The sequence below is a fragment of the Portunus trituberculatus genome, chromosome 27, assembly GCF_017591435.1.
Source record: "Portunus trituberculatus isolate SZX2019 chromosome 27, ASM1759143v1, whole genome shotgun sequence".
NCBI lineage: Eukaryota > Metazoa > Arthropoda > Malacostraca > Decapoda > Portunidae > Portunus > Portunus trituberculatus.
This window is the reverse complement of record NC_059281.1, coordinates 9,767,402-9,777,401: the sequence shown is the minus strand read 5'-3', so window position 1 is coordinate 9,777,401 and position 10,000 is coordinate 9,767,402. Positions and strand designations below refer to the sequence as shown.

General features: G+C 45.0%; 1 protein-coding gene across 2 annotated transcripts in view; it reads left to right on the top strand.

Moving 5' to 3' along the window:
* The window catches only part of LOC123509597 (unconventional myosin ID-like), a 77,136-nt gene extending 74,998 nt beyond the window's left edge, over positions 1-2,138 (top strand). For both annotated transcript variants that reach the window (XM_045264021.1, XM_045264022.1), the window contains one exon: positions 1-2,138. This exon is cut by the window's left edge and continues 18 nt beyond it. In XM_045264021.1, coding sequence (XP_045119956.1) covers positions 1-274 — 274 coding nt within the window. In that variant the 3' untranslated portion in view covers positions 275-2,138.
* The last annotated feature ends 7,862 nt before the right edge of the window (positions 2,139-10,000 follow it).

The following is a 10,000-nucleotide window of genomic DNA, read 5'->3' as shown; positions in this document are numbered from 1 at the left end:
TCTGGTGTACTCCTGGCCATCATCATTCAACAAGGAACTACCTCCCACTCCAGCCAGCACCTTGAACCACAGATCCTCACACCCCCGCCAGGCCCCACCACCGCCCCCCTCCCGCTCCCCTGTCAATGGCCACCACAGGAATTCCAACGGTCACCAGATCCACAACTACAGCAATGTTCCTCCCATGACCAAGATGAATGGACAGTCACACACAAACAGTCACCTCCACAGGAATGAGAATGGCCGCCTCTATGCCAACGCTGGGCAGTACTGAACGCCCCTTCATGTTGTGTGTGTGATGGATGAGTGATGGATGAGTCAGGGTAATGCTTAAGTAGTCAGAGAGAGTGTGTGTGTGTGTGTGTGTGTGTGTGTGTGTGTGTGTGCGTAAGTTATCATGGCACCTGCATTTGGTTGATTTCTGAAACTTGAATACATACATACTTGTTCAGAATTTGCCTATCATTCATTCATTTTGTTAACATATTATAGCTCCAAGCAGTACTATTCATTTCTGAACACTGACAGAGTAGTCATATTTGTATTCCACATTTTGGCTCATGCATCATTCTAGGGACCAAGACAGCCAACCTCCTCACCTTATTTCTACTTTTGATGGATGACATTAATTTTATAGAATATTGTGGCTCATATATTTGTTCTTAAGTTTTTATACTTGCTTTTTTTGTTTGTTTTTCTAATAAGAACTACCAAATATATATAGCATGGCTTAGAGGGCTGAACAGCCAAAATACTTGACTCTTTCCTATCCTATAATAATTACAAGACTTCACCACTCTATCCTAATCTCTCCAAATTGCTATGTGTGTCGTTCCTGCACCAAGTTGAAGGGCAGTGGCTTATTACTGTAAGGAAGGTGTCAAGAGGAGGAGAAGAACGTGACACTGCTCTGTTAATGACTTGCTAGAGATCCAGTCCTATTCACACCAGATTATCAAGATAGTGCTGCCTTCTTGTAAGGTAACTAGCATCAAAAGAATGTACATGTGCAATGGTGCAAATACCAACAACTTGCTGCAGAAATGTACACAAGAACATCACTCATTGTTTTATAGACCTTTGAAAGCCATAGAAATATATTCGTTATCCTGAGATGTCTGTTGGAGTGAAAAGTATCCTCAGTCTGACAGACTCTCACTAAATGTATTTTGTAACAAGCAATATATATAATACATACTTTGTTGTAAATGTGCATTTAATGTACAAAGTGAAAACAGTTAGAACAAAGCTTTATTCAATGACTGCAGACAGACTCATGACAAATAACAAATATAGTTCTTGATTCTTAAATTATATGGACACTGTACATTTCAAAAGTTGTCAGGAACTATAATTGTTCTTGTGTCGTGTTCATATGGGTATTCTCCAGTTTGTAAATACTTATGTATACAAATAGTTATATTTGATATCATGAAACAAGTGATGAATTGTTGAGCTTGTGTTGCCATTTTCCTTCTCTTACAAAGTGAATGTAAACCGAACCAGACCATGAGGTGAGTCAAGGGTGCCGTGCCTTCAAAAGTGACAGCGTTGCCAGTGGTTGCACCAACAAGCTCCTCATCACTGTATCATAATATTGCATTATATATAACCCTGTACTTAAATAATGGTGCATTTCTTTCTACATACTATTAAGTTAAAACACGTCCTGTATATTTTTCTATAGTTTGCAAATGTATGAGTATTTCTGTGCCATTTATGTGGGTTGAAAGAGAATTGTTAAATATTTATGTACATAAAAGATGTTGACAAGAAAATTGACTTCAATAGAAGTAGCCAGGCTGGCTTCCAGATTTATCATTGATTATCTGTCTTAGCTCCACCCCATGTAGGGGGATGCAAGCTGCTATCTAGGTACACTTCTATCTTAATGGACCTGTCTATGGAGATCAAAGATACTAACCACTGCACACACAGCCTATAACCATTTATATTCACTTCCTTATCTGTGCTGTCCCTTTAGTGGTTGCAATCCTTTTGGCTCCAACAAGTTCTGTTCTTCAAAACACAGCATAGCTAGCTAGGCCTACATGTTTTGGGGATAATTCTTGTAAGTGCCTCATACTTTTTGAATACTTTATACATTTGTTTGGAAAATAAACAAATTATCAAATAAATGGAGTAATTCTTCTACCACTTCTACTAATGGGCGCCTGAGTGAGAGAATTACATAAGTCATCCCAGAGTGCATGGGGACACCTGCCCTGTCCTGTCCTGCAAATATGTAATCCCTCGTTGAAGACAGGAGAGTGACTGGACCAGCATCATTAATTTCTCAAACCACATAAGTCTGCAGATAACCACACCCTCTTCCCTTGATACTCCGGAACACGCCCCCCCCCTCTCTCTCTCTCTCTCTCTCTCTCTCTCTCTCTCTCTCTCCTTGCTGCTCAGGTATTAATGGCAACCACCACTTTTCCCCAACGGTGTGTGTGCGAGGCGGCAGCGGCGCTTTGTGGGAGACGACGCTTAAGTCAACACCAGCCCTGACGGAGGAGGCTGTGGTGTTGGTGATGGTGGTGGAGGAAGTGGGGAGTAAAGGGTTCTCTTCTCTATTACCCTTCTATTACTTCTTCTCTTCCCCTTTTCTTAATTCTTCTTCTTCCTCCTCCTCCTCCTCCTCCTCCCATTTTTCTATTTCTCCTTTGCTTCTTGATCCTTTGCTTTCCTGCCTAAATTTTATTAATGTCTTTTTTCCTAAGTTTCATTTCAGACCACTCTCTCTCTGTTCGTCGCCTCCTCCTCCTCCTCCTCCTCCTCCCCCCAAATATTTGCAGTGGTAAAAGGGAAGGAACGCTGAACACAGAGAGAGAGAGAGAGAGAGAGAGAGAGGGGAGGAAGGAAGGGATGGGGCGTCGTCAGATCTCCCGGGACATGCTTCCTGGTCTTCCTTGGTAGGCGGCGGAGAGAGAAGATAAACAGTCGGTTCGGGAGGCGCGTATTATTTTGGTGGGCGAGACGGAACGGTGAGGCAACATATCGCATTAGCTGGAGGACCGCTCAGGCTGTTCAAGGCTGCCGGGGGGGCTCTGGGGAAGCTTATTATTGAGGCTTTGTGGTGTTGTCTTAAAGAACGCCGCGCGAGAGCTACTCCTAGTACCTTCAGGCAGCGGCGAGACCTAAATGGTTTTTGTTATGTTCTTTTTTATACTGGACTTTGTTACTTTGAGACGGTATACCTCCTTCCCTTTCTCTCTCTCTTTTTTTCCTAGTTCTCCCTTTTTTCTTTTTCTTTTCCTTTCTCTCTCCCCTAATGATCAACTGTTTTTTTATCTCTCTTTCTCTAGTACCGGAATGGCTTGTTATGCTTTTTATCTCCCTCAATTCCTTTTCTAGTTTTTTTTTTTATCCTCTCGCTTTTCGAAAATTTTACGGGGTATCTTTGAGCAGCTGCTGTACAATTAATTCAATATAAAAAGTGCACCGATTAAATTTGCATTCACAATTAGTACTTTCAAAATCACTTAAACATTTTGCGGTCGCGATGAAAGAGAGAGAGAGAGAGAGAGAGAGAGAGAGAGAGAGAGAGAGAGAGAGAGAGAGAGAGAGAGAGAGAGAGGAAAAATTAATAGTGATGGTAGTCTCTCTATCATTCGTCTCTCTCTCTTCCTTACTTTTCTTTCAGCAACAACAACAGAGAACAGGAGGAGAAGAAAAACAAAAAAAGGACAAGGAGGAAGAAAAATTTGCGGGAGTTTCTTCATTTCCTCCTAGTGAGCCGCGCGCACCGCCCCCCCTCCTCCTCCTCTTCCTCATCCTCCTCCTCTCCCCCAACCCTCTCTCTCACACACACACACACACACACATTGAGCCTCGGAGTCCCCCAACCAATACTCGCTGCTCAATCCCGACGCCTTGGAAATCGCGCCAATTAATCCACCCACAAATCCACCAGAGAGAGAGAGAGAGAGAGAGAGAGAGAGAGAGAGAGCCCACCCGCTATAGCCTGGGAGTGAGAAAATAATCTTCCAACTCGCTTTCCTCGACCAACAACGCCCTGAATTACTCCGTCAAGTTGGCTGCACATCAAAGCCGCGCCTCCCAGACCCTCAAACTCAAAACTTGAGTCGCCCCAAGTACACTGAAGGAGTTCCTCGATCCCGCCCTTCCATCACCCCTTCTCCAGACGCCCCCTTCCCTTCCACGACACCCCGAACACCCCCAGCACCCCCTGAGCTCCTCTACGCCAACCACCAAGGCTTTCTCAAGGGTAAAGCAGGAGGAGGAGGAGAAGGAGGAGGAACAAATAGAGAGGAAAATCATGAAAGAGAGGAGGAACGGAGAAGGATAAGGAGAAGGAAGTAGGAGGAGTGGTATGAGGTGGAGCAGAAGGAGAAGTAAACAGAGGAAGCGAAGGAAGAGGGATAAGTGAAGCGGAAGAGCAGATGGAGGGAGGAGAGAGAGAGAGAGAGAGAGAGAGAAAGGGACAGGCATCTTGGCTCGCGGCGGCCCTGACTGTTAGGTTCTCCCAGGGCCACACACTCCCACGGGACAGAACCACTCATAGCACTGGGAAGACGAGAGACTGGAGAAACTGTAGGAGAGACTGGTAAATGAGAGAGAGAGAGAGAGAGAGAGAGAGAGAGAGAGAGAGAGAGAGAGAGAGAGAGAGAGAGAGAGAGAGAGAGAGAACAGGTGAGGTACGAGGCTGAAGAATGAGGACACTATAAAGGTGGAGAGACTTGAGAGAGAGAGAGAGAGAGAGAGAGACTGGTGAATGGAGGAACACGAGACAAGAGAGAGATAATAGACAGTGAAGGAAGTTGGAAGTAAAGGCACACTGCAGAGCAACTCGAGAGGAGAGATTAAAAGAAAATGGATAGACGAAGAGCACAAGAAAGGAGAGAGAGAAAGAGAGAGAGAAAAAAAAAAAGAGGTGGTGTGGAGGAGAGCGAGGAAGAAAAAGAAGGGAAAGAAGAAAATACTGCAGCAGAAAACTAAAAGATAAAAGAGAAAGGAGAAATAGAAGACAATAGAAGCTGAACGCAGAAAGACAGACAAGAGGAAGGATAGACTGAAGAAAGAAAGAGGTAAAAGCTTAGAGTGAGAAATGGAATATGGAGAAAGTGGAGGAAATCGAGAGGAAAACGACTGAAAAAAGGAAAAACAAAATAAAGATGGATATGAAGAAATTAGACATGCATTTAACCCCTTCAGTACCATGACGCGTTTCCATATTCATTCTGGTTACTATTTGGTGATTTTGTACAGCTTGAGAAACTTATGTGGGGGATTAAAATAGTGATGACTCTGGCCATTAACTTTCTGAACTCCATAGACCCTTCCTAATGTCAATAAATTGGTCTAATCGTACACAAATCTCAAGGTAAATATGTGTCCCTGTACTGAAGGGGCTAAAAGCTCGCTCTTAAGAATTTCAGCAGTAGTTGGTGAGAGTGAAACGTGACCAAATCGATTAAGTCACGAATCAAAGACAGAATCATTAAACTACAATGATTCAAACCAGACAATGAACCAAAGCTACCCTGAATTGATACCTGCGAAGGCCTCATCTCCTCGTTTAGCCAAGACACGCATTTTCCCACACTGACATCCACATTATGCGACAGACCACCTTCCTCCTGTCTTCTTCGTCCTCTTCTTTTTTTTCTTCTTCGTCTTTGCCTTTGTCTTCTTCTTCCTCTTTTTTTTTTCTTCTTCTTCTCCCTTCTCTTTCTCCTCAATCTTCCTCCTCTTATTCTTCCTCTTCTTCCTTTCCTTCCTCCTCTTCCTCTTCCTTTTCCTCTTCTTCAACTTCCTCCTCCTCCTCCTCCTCCTCCTCCTCCTCCTCCTCCTTCCTCCTTCTCCTTCTCCTTCTCCTTCTCCTCCTCCTCCTCCTCCATCCATCGTGAGAAAAAGAACAATCGACGCATTCATATGACTAATAGGGAATTTTTACTATTTACTCCCCGCTATGGTGACAAGATGGGTTTTTGTCTCTTTACCTCTGATTTTTGTAACATATAAGCTAGACTGAATTTATACTCACGATGCAACTGATAAACTTTAGAAAACGTAGATCATTTTTTGTTTCACCTCCACGATTTCAAGAGACTTTTATCTAAATTGAGTTTTTTAAGGTGTTTTTTACGGTTTTAGAGGTAGATTGACATGATTTCTGCATTATTAATTGGAGAAACACTGGAAAACCTTGCTAATCATCTCTGTGGCCTTGGAAAATAGTCGTGATGAGAGAGAAGACAGTTTTTAAGGTGCTTTTATACTTCTAGAGGCAGAGTGACAAGATTTCTACATTATGAACTAGAGAAACACTAGAAAACCTTGCTAATCATCTCTGTGGCCTTGGAAAATAGTCGTGGTGAGAAAGCAAAGCGTTTCTGAATACGGACCTAGACTAAACTCTTCTTCCTCCTCCTCCTCCTCCTCCTCCTCCTCTTTATCCTCCTCCTCCTCCTCCTCTTCCTCCTCCTTCTCCTCCTAGCTCCACACGTACCCTCGGATCAATGCAGCCTCAAGACACACACACTGTCCACTACACAAGGCACCACCACCACTACCACCACCATCACCACCTCCTCTTCTCGCCCCTCCCAACGCACCAAACGCACCACGCAACATCAACACCACCCACACCACTTTCCCTCTGAACCCACGCCCCCCTCACCCATTCCCCATTACACTGCCCACGCCACACCCAGCCACTCGCCCCTCATCGTCCACACGTCACTGAATAAGACATGAGTAAATGGTTGGTGGGTGACAGAGATGCCGTCCCTCCGTACTTCCGTTCCTCCTTCCCCTTCTTCCTCGTCTCTCCTTCCCTCCAGTTCTTCCGGCCCAGTGACCCTCCCAGCAGGACTAAAGTGAGGTAATTTGGTTCCTCTCTTTCTCTCTCTCTCTCTCTCTCTCTCTCTCTCTCTCTCTCTCTCTCTCTCTCTCTCTCTCTCGCTTTCCTTTCATGGTCCACAGGAAAGTGGAGAAACTAAAATATGTGTGTGTGTGTGTGTGTGTGTGTGTGTGTGTGTGTGTGTGTGTGTGTGTGTGTGTGTGTGTGTGTGTGTGTGTGTGTGTGTGTGTGAGAGAGAGAGAGAGAGAGAGAGAGAGAGAGAGAGAGAGAGAGAGAGAGAGAGAGAGAGAGAGAGAGAGAGAGAGAGAGAGAGAGAGAGAGAGAGAGAGAGAGAGAGAGAGAGAGAGAGAGAGAGAGAGTCGTCTTAATTACAAATGACCAAAACACAAGATGACAACTCAGAAAACGAAAAATTACATAACTATCTCTCTCTCTCTCTCTCTCTCTCTCTCTCTCTCGTTACCGTATCTCTACATCGCTGCCAGGAACTCGTAGGCCGCTGGGAAGAAGGGAGGGACGTGGAACTGAGAAGAGAGACGAAGAAAGGCGAAAAGAGGCGAAGCGAAGGGAAGTGAAGGGAAGGGAAGGAAGCGAAGCGAAGCGAAGGGACGGGAAGGGAAGGGAAGTGAAGGGAAGGGACGGAGGATTCTGATGCAAATAGAGGAAAACAAAAGCGCATCTTAGTGGCATCTCGCTTCTCGTCACGGCTTCCGCTTGACGCATTTTCTTTTCTTGTTGTTCCCGCGTGTCGCCGAGAGGGGGACTTTTGCGGGGAAGGAGGTGGTCTGGTAAGGGGAAACAGGCAGAGGGACAGGAGGGAAACAGCGATTGAGATTAGAATATGTGGACTAACTTAGTATTTTCTGTGGCGGTCTCTGTCTGTGTTTCTCTGTGTCTCTGTCTTTGTCTTTGTGTGTCTGTCTGTCTGTCTCTGTGTGTGTGTCTCTCTCTCTCTCTCTCTCTCTCTCTCTCTCTCTCTCTCTCTCTCTCTCTCTCTCTCTCTCTGTCTTTCTCTGTCTCTCTGTCTGTGTCTCTCTCTCTGTCTCTCTGACTTTGTGTGTCTCTCTGTATGTCTCTGTTTCTGTCTGTCTCTGTCTCTGTGCCTCTGTATCTCTCTGTCTCTGTGCCTCTGTATCTCTCTGTCTCTGTGCCTCTGTCTCTCTCTGTCTCTGTGCCTCGCTGTCTCTCTGTCTCTGTGCCTCTGTCTCTCTCTGTCTCTGTGCCTCGCTGTCTCTCTCTGTCTCTCTCTCTCTCTCTCTCTCTGGATCACCGACCTCCTGTTATCTGTCTTCGCGTCTCGTCTTAATTGTAGAATAATTACTGCGGGACTCACAAAGCTGCTCTTGACGTGAAGCTATACAATGAAGATTCCTGCCTGTATAAAGTAAACACATTCCCTTCCTAACACAAGCCTTTGATGAGGAGATCCCAAGCTGAATCCTGAGCTGTTGGTGCGTCACGAGTGTTTACAATTGCGCTACGCTTGCTTCACTTGTTGTGGTGCTTAATGGTACACTTGTGGCTGTGTTCATCGCCTTCCTTCTCACTATGACAGTTTTCCAAGGCCACATAGACTACTAGCCGGGTTTTCAAGACAGTTTTTCCTTTTAATTCACTGAAAATCTTACCAACCTGTCATCATAATCATCATAATACTTTTCAAAACACGAGTATCTTCAAATGGAACCTCACTAAGATAATTTTCTAAGGCCACAGAGACAACTAGTTGGGTTTTCAAGACAGTTTCTCATTTTGATAAACTAGAAATCTTGTCTATTTATTACCAGAGACGTAATAATACTCTTAAAAACACGAGTATCTTCAACTGGAGCCTTTGGAAAGCAGTGATGGTGAGAGAGCATGGAGTTTCAGAATAGGAGTTGATTTGGCGTCTTTGTTCCATCACTACGTCAGTCACTTGCTGGTTACTGGTTGATAAGAGTTGATGGTGAAAGAAAGGAGAAAATAGATGAAAGTTGATGATGAAAGAAAAAAGATAGATAAAAGATGATGGTGAAAGAAGAGAAGATGGATAAAAGTTGACAGTGAGAGGAAAGAAGATGGATGAAAGCTGATAGTGAAAGAGAAGGCGAAAATAGATGAAACAACATCAGGAGGGACCGTTGCAAAGGCTATCCACGACTCTACATCCGATCCGATCCCATAGTAGCTGGTTCGAGCGATCCTATCCTTCCACCACTGCGCTTCTGACATTAGAAAGAACACAACGGATTGATTAACTCTTGTATTTACTATTCAACCAACTACTTTCACTATCATAAGACAAACAGACATACAGCCAGCCCAGACAGCCAGCCAGCACCAGCCAGCCAGCCAGCCAGCCAGACAGACATACAGACAGAGAGACAGACAGATGGAGACGAACAGCGAGATAAATAGTGACAGGCAAGCGGAACTCCCCAAGCTCTTAAGTATTCCATGACCTTATTGCGGCTCCCTGTCCCCTCTCCTACCCTCTTCTCCCCTCTCCTCCTCCCCTCTTCGTCCCTCACCTCGCCTCATTACCCATCAAGGAAGACACTTTCCCCGCATTCCTTATTTCTAGAGGAGCCTGCCACTCCATTCCCCGCTCCGCCGCACCCCTCCCTCCTCCATTAGTCCGTATTCAGAAACGCTTTGCTCTCACCACGACTATTTTGCAAGGCCACAGAGATGATCAGCGGGGTTTTCAAGAGTGTTTCTCCATTTAGTAATGTAGAAATCTTGTCATTCTGCCTCTAGAACCGTAAAAACACTTTAAAAAATGCTCTTCTCTCGCACTACGACTATTTTGCAAGGCCACAGAGATGATCAGCGAAGCTTTCTAAAGTGTTTATCTTGTTAGCAATGTCACTCTGCCTCTAGAACCACAAAAAAACACCTTAAAAAAAACTCGTGTACATTTAAATGAAGCCTTTTGAAATAGTGGAGGCGAATCGCAGAAGCGTTTGAGAATACGAGCTTTTTAGACGCGCCGTTTCTGGCACCCTTTTCCTCCCCCCGCCCTACCAGGCAGACACGCGAAGAGAGGGAGGGTGTCAGTCTCCCCAAGTCTTAGCGCCGATCCATCACCGCCTATGAGAGCTACAAGAGTGACGTCACGGCGCTCAGAAAGGTGGAATTAACGACTTGTGACCAACGCCATTACGAGACCCGACCCCGCATAGGCCA